Below are 18690 nucleotides of genomic sequence, written 5' to 3'. Positions count from 1 at the left end.
AATCCACAAAAGTTTGCAATGGTTTACCAAAGAGATGTTTGTCTTTATAACACGGTCGGCTATTTGGTGAACGTCTAACCCTCATGATTACTGGTCTATGCGGCGTCGGCTATTTTGATACAAAGAACGATAGTTTTACTTGTAACCGTTGGTAATACATCTGTCTGTTGGGCATTGTACTTTCCCATTGGTATAAGTTGGGTTCTAGTAGACCGATATATTCACGTTGCTCGCCATCGCAGTCTGATGCTTTAATAACCTCAAAATTGTAAATTCCGAACATAACCGAAGCTAAATCAGTTAGCAAATTCAGGTGGTCAAAGATGTCGGCCTGCAGCACTACTTCAACACTAATTTTCAACGAACGAACAGTGTTTACAAATCAGCATAAGGCAAATTCCAGCGAAACGAATAGGACCGAAATCATGAATGAGCCAGCATCATATGGTTTATAAATATATAAAAAGTCTACATCCTCTTTCTAGTTCTTCTAAAACTTTCCACTACCCTACCACACTCTCCAACACAAGAACATGTGCACACACCTAAAGAGCAAGCCCTGACACACTGACCACTAGATGTAGTATGACTAAACTACTTAACCTATCTATTCCTATATACAAAAGCGAAAGAGAACAATCGAAGCGATTAACAAATGCGAAAGCGATTAGGAGAACATCTCAAAGCCAGCTCTTGTCTGTCGTCTGAATTTGAACAGGTCGGTCCGTGCACGTGGGTTCCATCAGCAGGCACGAGAAAAGGGCAACGAGCAAGCGAGCAGCGCATAAACAAGTGATTAGATTAGCCCATTTTCTCATCACCCCCGTTTCAGGCTCCCAAAGATTCCCGGTCTCTTACGCATGCAACAACGGGGCAACGAGCAAGCGAGCAGCGCATAAACAAGTGATTAGTAGATTAGCCCATTTTCTCATCACCCCCGTTTCAGGCACCCAAAGATTCCCGGTCTCTTACGCATGCAACAACGGAATGCAGCGCAGAGGGCAGCAAAGTCTTCTCCTCAGCACTCTCCTGGCCTCTTTCCTGCTGCAAAGACAGATTCAGATAGTTTTTTTAACTGTCTGGCCCGGCATCAAAAGCAGTAGTACAGTTCAGCAGGAGATAGAAAAATCTCTAGTATAAAGTATTCCATGGATTCCAGAGCTGGTTTACAGGAGTAATGACAGTTGATCAGCTATTCAGCTATGACTTGCAGGATAAACCAACAAAGTGAGCGTAATGATGACCTGTCTCTCGAGCTTTTGGGTAGGGACGACAATGAACTGTTGGGGCTCGAGCTTGCTTTGCAAGAAAGCAACAAAGCAGCTGTTAATGACCGAGGTCTCGCGCCCGAGGTCGAGGTAAAGGGTGGCGATTGACCACGACCCAAGCCACAAGCCAAGCCAGGAAGGAGAAGGAGGCTTCTAAACCTTCTTGCAGACCGGTTTCCAAGGTGGAAAATGCCTGATGTTGTAGTTTAGGACAGTTCCAAAATGCTAGACCCTTGTAGTTGTGGTACTTGTTGGTTGTGGTGGAGAGGTCAAAGATTAAAGAAACTGAGAAAATCTAAAAATGTGCATGGTTGGTTAGTGGAAATATGTTTGCTAGTGACAAGTGGAAATTTCCGTGACTTCTTGTTAGTGGAAATTGCCTTTGTGAGACAATGATTCCGTTAGCGACTGTAATGGCAGACAAACTGCAAGATCAGTGTTGAATGTTGATATGGTAGTTGAGTGATCAACTAGCTACAACTAAGGGTCCAGACGAAAAACAATGTTGCTGGCGATGTGTGTAGCTGTGAATGGACGGCGATGAATAAGCTTCTCTTTTACCTGTGTTTTTCTGGCCTCTGTGGGGCTTAGCATCGTCTCCTAGAACGGCAGGCTCTTGGAGGTGGAGGAGGCAGTGAGCGCCTTGAGGCTCTCGGTCGATGCCGGAGCGAAGTCCTGCGGAAGCCGCGCGCGCCGGACGATGCGGCGCATGTTGCTCTGCAGGCTCTGCTGAACCAGCTGCCGCACGGCGCGCTTCTCCGCGCTCATGCCGGCGTCGGCGAACTCCCCGTCCATCGACTCCTCCTCCCCGCGGCACCTGCGCTCCTGCGGCGCCGACACCGTCGCCACGACGCCTGAGGCGTCGTCCGCGACCTGCTTGCCCTTGTCGGCGCGGAGGATCTCCAGGATCCTGGACGCGCGCTTCTGCGCGAGTGCCGTGCCCACGAGCGTGAGCTCCAGGAGCGCGGACGAGGCGCCGGCCTCGACCATGGCCGCGCGGTCACCGTAGCTCCGGTGCGCCAGGACCATGAGCACGTAGGCCGCCTTCTCCTGGCACCCGGGCTCGTCGGTCCAGTTGAGCGCGTCGACGAGGGACGGCACCGCGTCGGGGGCGCGGCTCACGGCGCGGCGGCCCTCGGGGCAGGCCGCCACGAGGTTGCAGAGCACGGCGAGCGCGCGGTCCGTCACGGGGGCGGCGTCCCCCACGGCCGCCACCAGCGCCGGCGCGAGCCCGGCCGCCAGCAGGTGCGGCGCGTTGGCGGGCGCGATGGAGAGGTTCAGGAGCGCGCGCAGCGCGTCGTGGCGCGCCTGCTCGGTGGAGCAGCACGCGGCGGCCTGGAACGCGCGCACGAGGAAGGGCGCGGCGCCGGACGCGCCGATGACGGGCTTGTTGGCGTCGAGTGCGCTGAGGCAGAGGAAGTTGGCGACCACGGCCTCCGTTAGCGCGCCAGACGCGCCGCCGCCCTCCGCAATGCGGAGCATCTTGTGCACGGCTCCGGCTTGCACGATCGCCGCCTTGTTCCTGGCAATCATGCAAACAGCTCTGCATATCAGGAACCCCCCAGATCTGATCACGAAACAGAGGAAGACAACATAAGGCAGAAAACTCACGTGTCATTGCCGATCCCCAAGTTCAGCAGCGCGTACAGCGCAGCGGTCGTGATATCCTCCGCGGCGTCGCCTCCCTCGTCGACCATGGCGACGAGCGGCGGGATGGCGCCGAGCATCGCGACCATCTCCCTGGCGCCGGCGTCGTCCTTGGCCTTCCTCCGCACGGCCTTGGCCGCCTCGACGCGGGACATGCAACCGCCGCCGCCTTCGCCACCGTCCTGGAGCGCCCCGACCACGCCCTTCAGCTCCTCGAACGCCTCCACCTTCCTGGCCGCCACGTCCGCCGCCGCCTCGGCCTCAGCCTCGTCGCTGCACTCGGACGGCTCCTCGGCCCTGAGCAGCTCCGCGAGCCTGTCCGACCGCGGCCTCGGCCTCGGCATCCGCTGAGGCGACCGGTACGCCGTCCGTCCACGGCAGGAGGAACCGCCTCCTCCATCGCCGCCGCCGGCACCGCCGCCGCACGTGAGAACCTCGAGCACCTTCCTCCGCAGCGCGGCGGCGGAGAAGATCGGCCAGATGCGGAACCCGCCGGCGTCGGCGTGCGCGCACCTTGCCACCATCGAGCAAGCACGGCCACTGCAGCGAGCGAGCTTTGTCTGCAAGTCACATTGGCCGGAGGGAGGCGGGCGACACCTGGCTGCCCTCGGCGCTCGCAGACTGGCGTCCGGAGGAAGGCGTGGCGGCTGTGCGAGCGGGTTTATACGCGTAGCGTAGAGGGATCACTGGATCAGGGACGCAGCCAGTGGGCCTGAGAATGAGCCGGTGGGGCCAGTTGGTCAGCACGGAGGGTACGGGCTAAATATTTTATTTTAGAAGAAAATAAAGGGTAATAAATGGTGTTAGATTTGAGCCGAGGACCTGGGATGGGTTGTTTACTGGATGGGCTTATTTTATGGTTATATGGGCATTATGGTCACGCAGATCTTGCAGGGGAAGGGGAGCCATCTTGCCATGCTGTCTGCTTAGCTGCACCAGGTCAGCGACCGAATAACGTTTTGTTCTGTACTACTTGGTTAAGACCTTGGTCCTGTTCGTGTGTCTCGAGAGCCGTATTATTTCAGCGAATAAATAGTATTTTTATTTCTTATAATAAATTAGCGGATATTACTTTTAACCATGGTTTTTCAGCAAAACGAACGAAAGCCTTGCTTGCAACACTCCAACTGGACCTGATTTTTGACTTTTTTTTTACGGTTGCATTTCGGTTGACGAACCGCTTGAACCACACAATTCGACGTGACCCCTAACAAAAAAAAAGGGACGAGATGTGAGCTGTGCTCCGTAGATCGTTGATCCAACAGCCTGACTGCCTTGAGCAAGCATGCAAACAGCCTAGTGGCGCTGCTGAAGAGTGAAGACGGAATTCCGCAAGGTCGAATCCTGCTCGCCGGTTGGGCATCACCGATGCCCATTTGATGCACAAAGATTTGCATAGGGAACAGTCCCAAGTTGCAACGCAACTCACACTCACGGCCTCGCGGGTCTCTCAGGGGCGTTCGTACGCCAATCGTCATGTACTCATGCTTTCTGTGAGTTCCCGCTTTGTGTTTTCCTCGTACCAACTGGCAACTGGGCGTCTCCCTAGTGATTAGGATTACTAGTAGAAGATAAAAGATGCGGTGCTGAGCTTAGCCGATGATCCCGGCACGGCGTGACGGGAGGCACGTGTGTGTTGACGGACTGCTCACGGAAGAGATCCGTCTACTCACGAGGCGCGCGCATACTCCTACGTCCTTCCTGTTGCTGGCCATCCCTGCCTGCCAGTCTGACCGTAATAAGAAGGCATGGCGGCACTGTAGTGACGCCGTAGCCGGAGCCGCAGGAGAAAAAAAAAAATGTAGCTTCTCCCTCGAGAGAGGAAACGAAGAGAGAGAAAATCGGCTCCGACCAGACAAGCCCGGACGCCGCCCCGGCGAAGGGCCGCCGCCGCCCCAGGCTCCACCCTGCACGTCGCCCCACGCCGCCGCCGCCCCGGGCTCCCCTGCCGTGTCTACCCACGCTATCTCCAGATCCGCCATCCACGCCGACGAGGTCGCCTCCACCTCCAGATCCACGCCGGCGACGTCGGCTCCACCCTGCACGTCGCCTCCATGCCCTCGGCCCAACCCGTGCCGGCTGGAGCTCGGACGAGCACGACGGTGCCTCCATGCCCCGTGTCGTGCCTCCATGTGACCATGTCCAAGTCCGACGGCGCCGAGCGAGAGCGGGGATGAGCACCACGGCGCGGAGCGAGGGCAGGGGACGGAGTCCGCGTGCTCGTGCATGGCCTCCGGTGTCCAAGTCCGCGTGCATGGCCTCCGGTGGCGGAGCCCGCATGCACCCCTGGCGCCTCCTGCATGGCCTCCGGTGGCGGCTCCTGCCAACAGCGACTCTGGAAGACCTCGCCATGCTTCAGGACTCTGGAGGAGCTCTAAGTTCTAGTGCTCACAAACTGTTCGACAGAATGCCTAAATGAGGTAACCTTACCTGAATGAGAAATGAGGTGACTGTATTCGAGCTAACCAGTCAACCATGATCTGAGTAAGCCAGACTTAGCTAAGACAACTGAGGCTGTGTTTAGTTCCAAAAAGTTGGAATTTGGGGCTACTGTAGCACGTTCATTTTTATTTGGCAAATAGTGTTCAAACATGGATTAATTAGGCTCAAAACGTTCGTCTCGTAATTTCCCACCAAACTGTGCAATTAGTTTTTTTTCGTCTACATTTAATGCTCTATGCATAGGCCGCAAACATTCGATGTGACAGGTACTGTAGCACTTTTTGGGATATTGGGGTGGAACTAAATAAGGGCTGAAAACCAAACAAGAACCTCTTACATTGGGCCTTGTTTAGATTGTCTCAAAATTCTAAGTTTTTTCACTCTCTTTCCATCACATCAATTTTTAGACGTATATATGGAGCATTAAATGTAGTAAAAAAAAACTAATTGCACAGTTTGGTTATAAATCACGAGACGAATCTTTTGAGCCTAGTTAGTCTATGATCGAACAAAGTTTGTCAAATACAAACAAAACGTGCTACAATGTCAAGATTGCAAAAATTTGTAATCTAAACAAGGCCTTGGTAGAGCCGCCCAGGCTTAGTTGGCTAGCCAGGACTGGACTGAAGCAGCAGTGCATAAGCGCCGCTCCAGAGTCCAGAGTCCAGACGGATGTAGGAGTGCCACCGACACGAGTCATCTCCGGTCAATGCGCGCACACCAGACCGTAGACCGGCTCCTCTCCTACATGTACAGGCAATATGCCAATTCGCCCAACTGGCATCCAGGAACGGCATCTCTCGCTCCTGCAGGCTGCAGTTGCACTCCTGCCGCGACCGGGCCTGTGAAGAACCCGAACAGTGTGGTAGTACTGTCGTCCAGGTTGCCAGGAGGAGCTGTGTCTGCACTCTGCAGTGGGTGGTACTGCCCCCCTCATTAGCACGATCGTATCGTACGGCGGATCGGCCCTTTTGACCTCCGGAGCAGCCAGCCGAAGACGAGTAGTACAAGAGCCGACAGTCTGGCCCTGGCCCTGGCACTGGCACTGGCACTGGTAGGTCGATGAGTGAAACGGCCGTACGTCCGGCGCCAGCCACCGCCACCGCAGCAGCGGCCGGTGGTCATGCTCCGCATGTGCCCATCGAGCCGAGCCGCGCCTCGGCGCTGGAGTGGGGAGCGACGAGCCAGAAGGGTTCCTGTCAGGAACAACTCCCACGACACGACTAGCGCGTGCGTGGCCAGGCTCTATATAAAGGACTGGTTTAGTTCTAAAAAATTTTCATCTCAGATTATTATATTGAATCTTGCGTCACATGTATGAAGTATTAAATATAGATAAAAAAAAATTAATTGCACAGTTTGGTTGAAAATCGCAAGACGAATGTTTTAAGACTAATTAGTCCATGATTAGCCATAAGTGCTACAGTAACTAGCATGCGCTAACGATGGATTAATTAGGCTTAATAAATTCGTCTCGCAATTTCCAGACGAGCTATGTAATTAGTTTTTTTATTAGTATCCGAAAACCCCTTCCGACATCCCCAAAACATCCGATGTGACGTCCAAAATTTTTCATTTCGCAAACTAAACACACCCAAAGTTATCGTCTGCGGTGCTTCACCCGTCCTACTACTGCTACGACGTCGTCGCCGTCAGTTTGCCGTCCCAATCAGAGCCCGGCCGGCCATGCGTTCGGTTCGTGCGTGCGCCCGCGGTGGAGAGCGATGCACACACCTGGGCGCGGGGGCAACGTGATGAACGTGGCGTCATTCCGAAGAGCCGGATGACGCGGGGCGAGTGTGAGCGGAAGCGTATAGTGAAATTAGGCGGCGTACGTGATGTTTTTTGCGAGCGGTGTTTTTTTTTTCGGCGGGCGACGGGGGACCGGGCGGGTGGGATAGGGTAGGGAGGGGTGGGGAGCGGGGGATAAGATTATATACCTAGGGTTTTACCTTATGGGCTGGTGGGCTTTTTTACTTTTGGGCCGGGTATTTTCAGCCATGGGTTAACGGGTATAGGGATTGCTGGAACATACACATACCCGCGTACCCGATGGGTGAAGGGTTTGGTCCATTTACATACTCGTGGGTAGTGTGTTTAGTCCATATTCAGACCATAATAGAATAAATACCCATCGGGTATCGGGTCGCGGGTCCCCATTGCCATCTTTACCTTATATTGGTAGGTGGAGCGGAGAGCGGAGCGGCAAACGACGCCACCACTCCAATCGTGCGAGCCAGAGACTGCCGAGCCGGCGCGCTTGACCGGATCATATGGCAAGCCCACGCACCATCGGTAAAACAATGCTTCAGAATGATCAGAATTCTCCAGTCATTACGAAAGAGTATTCAAGTGAGTTAGAGGACTGAAATGGTATGCTTGTATTTGTCCCTCACCCCACATAGCACGCCATGAGCGGAGATGGCCGGCCACCGTTGTCCGTTGAGAGGATTATGAGCCATATCAAGTCGAGGAGGCTAGGATACACCGATACACACGGGTTACATATATACGATCTGTTCGCTTATTGGTTTCAGTCAGGGTTTATCAGTCAGCCAATAGTATTTTTCTCTCACAACAAACCAACATCAGTTGGGTTTATCAGCCCAGAAACCAACCAGCGAACAGGTCGATAGTTGGGTGGTCCAATGGCCGTAGGTAAGTGGTGACACACATGGATTTATCCCACTGGATCCAAAACTATGCACGCATCGGGATTAATTAAGGGGTGTTTGGATCGGGCTACTAAATTTTAGTAGCTACTAAACGGTTTAGTCACTTTTAGTAACTTTAGAGTTACTAGAGATGACTAAAACTCTTTTAGTAGCTTTTAGTCATAACGTTTGGTTAAAAAGTTACTAAAACGACTAAAAGCTACTAAATTTATTAGCTACTAGGTGAACCAAACAGGCTCTAATTCTTCTTCCTAATAAGCGAACAGAAAACAACGATGCTGAAAAGGTGGCCGTGGAGCGAGAGTGCTGTGATGTTACGGGCAGTGGGCAGAGCGCACGAGCCCGAGATCAAGCACACGATTGAGCAGAGCGCAGAGCAAGAAGAGTGACTGAAAACCATCCTAGTACCGGAATGCCGAGCAACCAATATAACGGTAACGCTAATCTTGTTGCAAGCAGGAGGGAATGGCGTTAGTCTGAATGTTTGACAAAGGAGTTCCATTGCCGCTTGCAAAGGCGATCGATTATCTGATCTTAGCTACGACTAATCAGCTGGGGGGACGCAGCGGGGCTTTTCTCGTACCAACTCGGCTATGGGCTGCTGGGCTATAGCAGCAGCGACGACAGGCAGGATGATCTATCCCGACACGGCATGTGCAGGGACGAAGGTAGGAAAAAATTTAGGAGGGGCTAAACAACGGCAATTAGCAAGAAAAGAGGTTCAGCAAATCTCAGCCCCTCCTACCTGTACTTCTACAGCTGAAATTTCAGACGGCAGCTCTACGGGGCTTCGTTTGCTTGTGAGCGGTAGGGGGCTGGAGCCCCCCTAGCCCCACCGCTGGCTCCGTGCCTGGGCATGTGTGCGACGACTCATCACTTCATCAGCCATCGCAGAAAAATACCTCACGATGCGCGCATATGTTCTTGCCGGTTCCCAGTCTGCTCGTCTCCGTTAATGCAGTGCTCCTAGTACTACGTTTTGGTGACACTGTAGCATGAAAGTCATGAACGCAACGGAACGGAGGATATTACTGTGTCAACCGGAGGAGCAGAGCACAGGTTCTGGGACAGCGTCACACTTTTCAAACTGCATGCATGCATCATCGGCGGACATAAAAGTCGACGGCGGTCAACGCGCGCCAATGGAAATCCCATGCAGCAGAATTGGCAGCTCTACGTACTCACTGTGCAGAAGGCTGTAGCCTGCAGTGACGCGCGGCGTCCTCGCGCGATCGTACGGTGTGGATCGCCAGTCTTCACTCGGGTCACGCAGTAGAAGGCCGCCAGCGTCCAGCGGCGGACAGGTAGAGAGCGCGGGTCGAACGGTCATGCGCCCGGCCGCCCGGCAGGCGCCACCGACACAGGCCGGGAATTTTTTTTAATCCTATTTTAATCAATATTGAAAGGTACCATGACGGATGATAAATTAGACAATTTAAAACTTTAACTCTAACTAAGGTCTCTTTTTTTATCCTTAGCAAAACATATGCAAAAAGATAAACTATCTAAATGTGTCAGTACGATTTTGCTAGTATGTTATTATCTCTACCGTAAAAGGAGATATGCAAACAATGTAAATGCGGAAGTTAAAGGGTAAGGTAGAGATATGCAAACTCCTGTCGACGACTCCGGTATTTTTACCGAGGTATCGAGAAACGCGCAAGCTTCCGTCTAGTCCTCGTTGGAGCCACTCACAAGGGCCAAGCTTCCGGTCGGGTAACTCCGTGGATAGTCTCAGGCCGTCCCCACGTGCAGGTGGATCTCCGACGTGCCTTCCGGCAAGCCTCTCCCAGATGCTCCCCGCCGTCTTCACTATCAAGTTTCCGGTCGAACCTCCGAAGGCCTGGTTCCCTTCGGTATACGGTGGCGGCCACACCACAAACGTGGTTGGTGTGATCTCGCAAGACTACAAGCCCCTCCGATGTACAACAATGTTGCACGCAAGCACCGAGTAGTAAGAGGTATGCAAACATCACTAAACACTAGGCCTAAACCTAGAGCAAGCGCATAAGCAGTGGTCTAATCAACCTAAGCACTTCGCAAAGCACCTACACTAATCACCTAATGAATCACTAAGCACTATGCAAGTGATGATCACTAAAATGGTGTATCAACACCATTGGTATGTTTCCTCAGCTCTCCACATCCCAAATGCCTGATTTCAGGGTCTATTTATAAAGCTCATAGAGAAAGTAGCCGTTGAGGGCGAAACCCAGCTTTCTGGTACTGACTGGATGCGTCCGGTCGTCCCGACCATTAGAGCGCGTGTGTTGATCGGACTTTGGGCCGAGTCCGGTCTCAATTGATCGGACGCGTCCGGTCGCGCTGTCGCCGCTCTGGAACCTCTCTGAACTCGATCGGACGCTGCTGCCTGGTGCATCCGGTCATCCATCTGGCGCGTCCGGTCACGCTGAAGGTGTTGCCGAGATGATGAACAGTGCCATCGTCGCGTCCGGTCTTGTTTCTTCTTCAGCGTCCGGTCGCCTACTGACGCTTGCTGCTGTCTCAGACTACCCATCGGACGCGTCCGATCCTTACGAAGGGCGCACCCGATCACCTCTGCCATGCTTGTTTCTTCGCGGTCTTGCGTCCGGCTTGGTTCCCATCTTTGTGCTTGGACTTTGCTTGATATTTTGGGTCTTCTCTGGTGCTTCTAGGGTCTTGCTTATGGTGTTGATCGTGGGATCATCATGTCACATTCGTCCAAGTCACGTCTTGCACCCTATTGAACTACAAAACAATTACTTATAAATTCATTAGTCCAATTTGGTTGTGTTGGTGATCAAAACACCAAAATCCAAAGTAAATAATAAAAACTTCTTGGTGATTGATGACACCAGGATCCATTTTCCTTACAATCTCCCCTTTTTGTGATTGATGACAACACGGTCAAAACAAGCAAATAATAAAAATTTTGGAATTTAAAAACTATTTACTTGTTAGGATGCAATGCAAAGGACAAGGTTATGTGATGCTAAAAGATACCACATGTAAACATCTTTGAAAACTTATCTTACCCTTACAAATATCCCCATGTAGCATTATGGATTTAAGTCTCCCCCTAACTCCAAAATCCATTATCCTTTCTTTCTCGGACCATTACCACTTGTAAATTATTATGATCGGGTTTGCTTTTGGTCCTACAAATTCTCCTCCTTTGGAATCAAACACCAAAAAGGAAGACATTAGTAGCACAAGGGAGGGTCAAACTTTATGATCCTTTGTATGTGGAGTGGAATAGGTCACAAAATTTGACTCTCACATTACATGGACTAAGCTCCCCCTAAATATATGCATACATATGATGGATAATGTAGTTTATGAATAATTGGCAAATTAATGCTAAAGGGAGTTTAATCTATATAATGCATGGAGAAAGCATATAAATACCAAAGTAAAATCAATATGATGATATCGGTTTAGAAATATCACATGTAAAAACCAATTTGATTTATACCACTTGTAATAGGTGGTGGATATTTGAAGTATGATGCTTAACTCCGGGGACTCCATTTTCCTTGCAATGAGACTTCTACACATATGATAAGCTTGAAAAGGTGTTAGTCTCAAAACATCCAACTTGTAGAGTAACCTCCCCTTAAATTTATGCTTACAAGTATGGAATACTTGTAGGAGACATGCACATTGATTTTAGAATAAAAAATACCACTTGAAAGATGACATCACATGAATGTGAGAATCATTTTCAAAAGTGATATTCGAGAGAAATTATCTATAATTTGGACTTTGGCACATATTAGATGAACAATTGTAAAACAAGCTATATGTCGTACTCCTAAACAATTTAAACCATGTAGGTTTGCTCCAAGGGTTAAGAGTGAAACCGCGCAAGCCTACCATAAGATATACCTAGTGTATGCAAGATAAAAGATTAAACATGCAAATGCAAACCTAGGCATGAAAAGGAAATAGATGCTAATTGAGATTGCAAGAAATTAAATCTAGTTACCTAACATGGGGAGAGAATTTTGGGTCCATAGTGTTCACTAACCCACTTGGCAATTGACATGATCCAATGTGATGCACCCCATGAAATGCACCCATACTTTGCTAAGTCTCTAAATTCCCCGAAGTCCATCGGACTTCTCACTTCCCTTTCGGGATCCAAACTTTCTTGGTGCTCTTCATGTTAGAAATAATCTCCATTGGCACCCAAATGCGTTTGGTCCCATTGTTGACTTGTTTGTTCACCTTGATGGCCACCACCTTGTCATTCTTCTTCTTCTTCAAGAGATAAGGTGTGGAGGCTTTTTTGTCCACCTTGTTGATGTAGGTGTTGGAGAGCTTGCTTGTTTGCCTTTTGTTTTTCTCTTTCTTCTTTTCTCCTCCCCCATTCTTCACCTTGCACTCATAGAACTTGTGGCCTTCCTTATGGCATACGTAGCAAACCATGGTTTGTCCTTTATCAAGCTTCTTCACTCTCTTGACGGTGTTATCTTGATGAAGTTGGGCTTGCTCCGTCTTGCCTTTCACTTGAGTAAGTCCTTGGTGAGGTGAGCCACTTCTTGCTTGAGTTGCTCATTCTCCATTGCGACCTCTTGTGTGCATGTTTCTATAACAACTTTCTCAACACAAACTTGGTTGCACAAGGGTGAGTCTAAACATAAATTATTACAAGAAGTAGATGCATTCTTTTTAGGCATATCAAAAATTAAACCTTTATTTTTAGGTGCCTCGGTGGGGGTTGTACCGATGGCTTCAAGATTAGTAACGGTGGGGGTTGTACCGATGGCTTCAAGATTAGTAACTTTATTAGTTAGCTCATCACAATGTTTGCATATGGTTTCCATTTTAGCAAGCAAACTTTTTATAAGCATCTTGTGAGCTAGCTAACTTTTCTTTTTAATTTTTCATTTTTCTTTACAAGTTGCTCATCATTGATTGTGCATATATTTGTTGTTGCACTAGCCTCAAGTTGCTCAATTTTAGTAGATAGTTCAATATTGAGATTAGCAAATGTCTCATATTGTTCAAGCAAGGTTTTATATGCTTTATATGAACTATCTAGCTTTTCTTGCAACATTTTGAGATTCTTTTGTTGGCTAGTGCATGCCTGAGCATATTTAAGATTTTCTTGCACAAGTTCATTAAGAGAAGGCATTTCATCATCACTATCACTCACACTGGAGGATGAGCTTTCGTTACCTTGTGCTATAAGGCACACACAAGAAGAGCTTGATGATGAGTGCTTGTGGCCTCGCCTCTTGTGATGGTCTTCTTCTTCACTTGAAGAATCATCCCATTACCTTATTGGTGTGAGGGCTTTGTCCTTGCACGCCTTCTTCTTTGTCTTGGGTGTAGGCTTGTTTGGACAAACTTCCACAAAGTGCCCTAACTCGCCGCATCCATAGCATTCTTTCTTTTTTTGCTCATTTTTTTGATTGGTGAAGATAAAATCTTGAATTTGGATGGGCACACCCTTGACATTGAGTTTTTGGATCATCTTCTCCACCTTTTTGATAAGCTTGATAGATTCTTCATCAAGGTCGGAGGTGGAGGAGGAAGATTAATCATCATCACTTGATTCATCATCATCATCATCCTCATCTTCTTCTTCATCTTCACTTGAGGAGCTTGAGCTTGAGCTTGTCTCAACTTGCTTGCCCTTCATCTTCTTTTTCTCACTACATGTGAGAGCTTTGCCTTTGCTTGATGAAGAGGCTTCTTCTTGACCTATTTTGTGTGACATTTTAAATGCCACTTTCTTGCCAATAACTATGGCTGAGGTCATGGTGCTCAAGTCCTTTATGTTGTGAAGGATGGTGATGATGCTTGCATATTTCTTTTGTGGTAGCACAGAGATGATCTTCTTCACGATGTCCGTATCATCTAGCTTCATTAATTCTATTGAATGGAGCTCATTGATAATTAGATTCAAATGAGAATACATATCACGAACAAGCTCATCATCATTTATTTTAAAGGAATCAAAATTTTGTTTAGCTACACAATATTTTTGCTCACGGGCATTAGTTGTGCCATCATAGAGCTCTTAGAGTTTTAACCAAATTTCATGTGCCATATTTAAAGTGAACACTTGATTAAACATATCTATGCTAAAAGATTCAACAAGCAATTTTTAGCTCTAGCATGGAAATGACTTTCTTTTTCTTCACTCTTTGTGGGTTTATCAGGATTCTTAATGGGTTTCATCCCATTATGAGTGACTCTCCAAACACTCAAATCTACTGCCTCAAGGTGAGAAGTCATTCTAGCTTTATAGTAGGGAAAGTTGGTGCCGTCAAAGTGCGGAGGCCTAGAGGTATCCATCCCAACCACTCTAAATAGCGTCGGCTCAATAGCGGTGAAGCCAAAGGTCCAAATTAAGCCAACCGGGCTCTGATATCAATTGAAAGGGACCATGACACCTAAGAGGGGGGAGGTGAATTAGGCAACTTAAAACTCTAACTCTAACTAAGGCCTCTTTTTATATCCTTAGCAAAACCTATGCAAAAAGATAAACTATCTAAATATGCAACTACGATTTTGCTAGTGTGTTGTCATCTCTACCGTAAAAGGAGTTATGCAAACAATGTAAATGCGGAAGCTAAAGGGTAAGGTAGAGATACGCAAACTCTCATTGACGACTCTAGTATTTTTACCAAGGTATCGAGAAGCGTGCAAGCTTCCCTCTAGTCCTCGTTGGAGCTCCTCACAAGGAACCCCTCGCAAGGGCCAAGCTCCCAGTCGGGTAACTCCGTAGATAGCCTCGGGCATTCCCCACACGCAAGTGGGTCTTTGACATGCCTTTTGGCAAGCCTCTCCTAGATGCTCTCCGTCATCTTCACTATCAAGCTTTTGGCTGAACCGCCGCGGGCCTTGTTCCCTTTGGTACACAATGGCGGCCACACCACAAACATGGTTGGTGTGATCTCGCAAGACTATAAGCCCCTCCAGTGTACAATAATGATGCGCGCAAGAACCGATTAGTAAGAGGTATGCAAACCTCACTAAACACTAGGCCTAAACCTAGAGCAAGCGCATAAGTGGTGGTCTAATCAACCTAAGCATTTCGCAAAGCACATACGCTAATCACCTAATGAATCACTAAGCACTATGCAAATGGAGATCACTAAAATAGTGTATCAACACCCTTGGTTTGTTTACTCAGCTCTCCATATCCCAAATGGCCGGTTGGGGGGGTCTATTTATAAGCCCCATAGAGAAACTAGCCATTGGGGGCGAAACCAAGCTTTCTGTTACTAACCGGACGCTGTTGTCATCCTGATCGGACGCGTTCGGTCGTCCTGACCGTTAGAGCGTGTGCGTTGATCGGACTTTGGGCTGAGTCCGGTCTCACTTAATCGAACGCATCTAGTTGTGTTGGTGCTGCTCTGGAACCTCTCAGGACTCGATCGGACATTGCTGCCTGGTACATCCGGTCATCCATCTATCGCGTCCAGTCACGCTGAAGGTGTTGCCGAGATGATGAACAATGCCATCGTCGCATCCGGTCATGTTTCTTCTTCAGTGTTCGGGCCTGCTGACGCTTGCCGCTGTCTTGGACTACCCATCTGACGCATCTGGTCCTTAAGAAGGGCGCGTCCAGTCGCCTCTGCCATGCTTGTTTCTTTGCGGTCTTGCGTCCGGCTTGATTCCCATCTTCGTGCTTGGACTTTACTTGATATCTTGGGTCTTCTCTTGTGCTTCTAGGGTCTTGCTTATGGTGTTGATCGTGGGATCATCATGTCGCCTTCGTCCAAGTCACATCTTGCACCCTATTGAACTACAAAACAATTACTTGCAAATTCATTAGTCTAATTTGGTTGTGTTGTTCATCAAAACACCAAAATCCAAAGTAAATGGGCCTTGGTTCCATTTTCTTTACAAATATTTTAATACTAATCTCAAAAAAAGTATTTGCCTGACCCTTTTGGTCGTGCCACATGTGCTGGTGCAACAAGCCAAGCCACGGTGACACCCGACGTTGACCGTAGATGGTGTGGTGGAGTGTGAGCCCTACCCTGTCGCTCAGTGACTCTAGCGCGATAGGGCTACCGCGCTAGGTGGGTTGGCGCACCAAGGCGAGTTAGGTTTTGGCCATCCTAGCCTATTTCTTTTCTCTCTTTCTTTCTCTCGCTCTCACCTTCCTGCTCGCGAACCCACCCACACGCCGCCCCATGACCGTGCCCAGGCCACCGCTACCACGCCACCCTGCCTCCTCCGAGTCCGGCGACCATCTCCCTCCCTCTCCCTCTCCATATCCCTCCGTCCCTACGGCGCCCATGGAGGAATAGAGCACGGCCTAGGAGGCTTGCCACGGCCTTGGTGCCTAGCCGTGGCGACGGCGTCGGTCGGCTTTCCATCACCGGTGAGTGGACGTCCTAGCTCTATGGAGTGCAGTACACTGCCAGGTAAAACTAGTGTCCTCAATTTCTTGATTTGTTAGCTCATTTCTTGGTTGACTAGGGTTAGATAATTTAGGAGGCTGTGAATATTTGTAGCGTTGGTTGTTAAAATTTGCTGCGTTGATTAGGTTTAGGATATACTCTTCCCGTGGATTCGACGTAAACTACGTGAATATTTGTAGCATTGGTTGTTAAAATTTGCTGCGTTGGTTAGTGTGTTGCCTTTGTTGACATGGACCTAGGTAGTTGATGCATGGACCTATTGTAGTGTATTAGTGAATGGATATGATTTATTTCCAAAATGTGTAGTTCAGGTGTTGTTGATGTGTTCGTTCCTATTTTGTAGATGGATCGATTAGTGCGATTGTTTTATGGTGGCAAAGTTAAAGGAAATGGGGAGTTTGAAAGCATGCAAGAACATGTTCGGTTCTTTAGTACACCTCCTACCTTTGATGGTTTGGTTAGCCAATGCCGAGATAAATTTGGGTGGCCACTAAGATTGAGAGGTCGATTTGAATGTGGGAAGGAACGAGCACACTATGTGTTGATGTCTTTGTCATGTGAGGATGAATGGAAGAACTACATAGAAGTTGTCAAGAGTAGTAGTGTTAGGTGCATTGAAGTTGTTGTGGAGAAGGGGTGTAGCTCAATTGTGGTGGCTGTGGATGATAATGTGGACATGGAGCCCATAGAGAACCTTACCCAAGACGAAGAGTTATATGCGGTTGTCGTTAGAGAAGTTGATAGATCATATGAGCCCGATGCCTTAAATGATGATTTCGATGAAGAAATGTTTGATGAGGACAATAGCAACAAAGATGGAACACATGATATGGATGACATATCCCAAGGATCGGAGGATGACGAAGTTGATGTTGCCTCCATAGACGAAGATGGCTTGACTTTGGGGCCAAGTACTTCAGATGATGTGTTGGAGGACGAGTATAGGTCCAAGCCTAGCAGTGAGGACGAAAGTGATTGTTGTGAGGGAGGGTTTGCGGACGCAATAGGAGTCCTAGTTGATGGGTCATTGAGAATGGAGTACAATGATGTCAAATTGAGGCAATTGAAGACTGTCCATGTGGAGGTACCCTTGGTACCAAATTTCATGGACATTAGTACGGTTGACGAGGCAATATGTGACACCGGTTTGATGTTGTTGGCTGATAAGGTACCAGATAGTGAGGAGGTGAAGTTTAAGAAGGGAATGGTATTTGATACATTGGGCATCTCAAGTATTTGCTGATGGATTATGCCGTTAGGTTTCACAGGCCGTATTATGTGACCCACTCTGACAAGAACAAGAGGTACATGGTGCTTTGCAAGAATGGATGTCAATGGGGTCTATGGGCTCGGAGGTAGAGAAATGAAAAGTGGAAGATTCGCAATGTGAGGCAACCTCACACGTGTCGATCTTCGAAGTCGAAGGGTGTGTACACCCAAAATACAGCTTGTTACCTTGGTCGTCGTCTTGTTGGCTCGGTTAGGGCCGATAGTGTGACAAAACCGTCCGAAATAACTCACTTACGGAGGCGCCTATCTTCCACTAGACACTAAACACCCCAAAGGTAAGCTACATCAGGTAGTTCTATCGAGCACACCCCATGGGAGAACCTGAAAGTCCACATTTTTCAATAGGATCCTAAATGGGAGACTAAAGCTTACAACATTTTAGCCATTTCTTACATCACTTTCCATGCAACACCAGAGTATAATATTTATTGTTTATAACAGCAGAATATAACCATGTTTTCAGAGTTTCAGCGGAAATAAAATCATTTAATGACAAGTTATACATTAACATGATGATCCGTTATATACATCATAACATGTTATAAGTTTTTCCATTGTAAAACATTTTGGGTGAAAGTTTCAAATAAACTCTATGTCTGCAACGTTAAGGAAATCCTCGCTGAGCCCACCAGGAGGTTTCCACACACAAGTGTCAGCTCCACATGTTTCTGTCACCTGCAACAGGGTAGATCAAACCTTGAGTACTCAATTATACTCCGCAAGGCTTACCCGTCAGGAGAAAAGAAAAGACTCCAAGGATATGCAAGGCTATCTAGCTTGTGGGTTATTGCATCTGTAGAAAGCATTACTAAGCGTGCATCCTTATATTCAATTTTATTAGCAGTCATCATTAGTTCATTAACTAACCATTCTATATAAGCACATATGCTACTTTCAAGCAGGTGGTAAGCAATCAGAACCATTTTACCACATTTCATATTCCAGTTCTTACTATGGTGCTAGATCATAGCCAAGTCATACCGTATCACACGGTGA

General features: G+C 48.5%; 1 protein-coding gene across 2 annotated transcripts; it reads right to left on the bottom strand.

The window, feature by feature from the left end:
* Positions 1 to 423: 423 nt before the first annotated feature.
* LOC136551780 (U-box domain-containing protein 12-like) lies at positions 424 to 3529 on the bottom strand. Of its 2 annotated transcripts, none has more exons than XM_066543322.1 (3): positions 2880 to 3529; positions 1830 to 2790; positions 424 to 1044 (listed from the first exon to the last, which is right to left on the bottom strand). In XM_066543322.1, exons 1-2 carry the CDS (start codon positions 3437 to 3439, stop codon positions 1869 to 1871), a joined length of 1482 nt encoding a protein of 493 aa, XP_066399419.1. In that variant the 5' UTR covers positions 3440 to 3529; the 3' UTR covers positions 424 to 1044; positions 1830 to 1868. The 2 variants fall into 2 exon arrangements, with proteins under 2 accessions (XP_066399419.1, XP_066399420.1); XM_066543323.1 differs by having other exon boundaries at positions 424 to 1041.
* Positions 3530 to 18690: the final 15161 nt, after the last annotated feature.

Source organism: Miscanthus floridulus, chromosome 4 (genome assembly GCF_019320115.1).
Source record: "Miscanthus floridulus cultivar M001 chromosome 4, ASM1932011v1, whole genome shotgun sequence".
In the NCBI taxonomy this organism is placed as follows: Eukaryota; Viridiplantae; Streptophyta; class Magnoliopsida; order Poales; family Poaceae; genus Miscanthus; species Miscanthus floridulus.
This window is presented reverse-complemented; position numbering and strand designations above follow the sequence as displayed.

Bases quoted from the DNA above. Each gene is read 5' to 3' on its own strand.
- LOC136551780 (XM_066543322.1), bottom strand. From the start codon at position 3,439: ATGGTGGCAAGGTGCGCGCACGCCGACGCCGGCGGGTTCCGCATCTGG. The intron at 2,791-2,879 runs GTGAGTTTTCTG...CATGATTGCCAG, and splicing joins TTGGGGATCGGCAATGACAC to GAACAAGGCGGCGATCGTGC.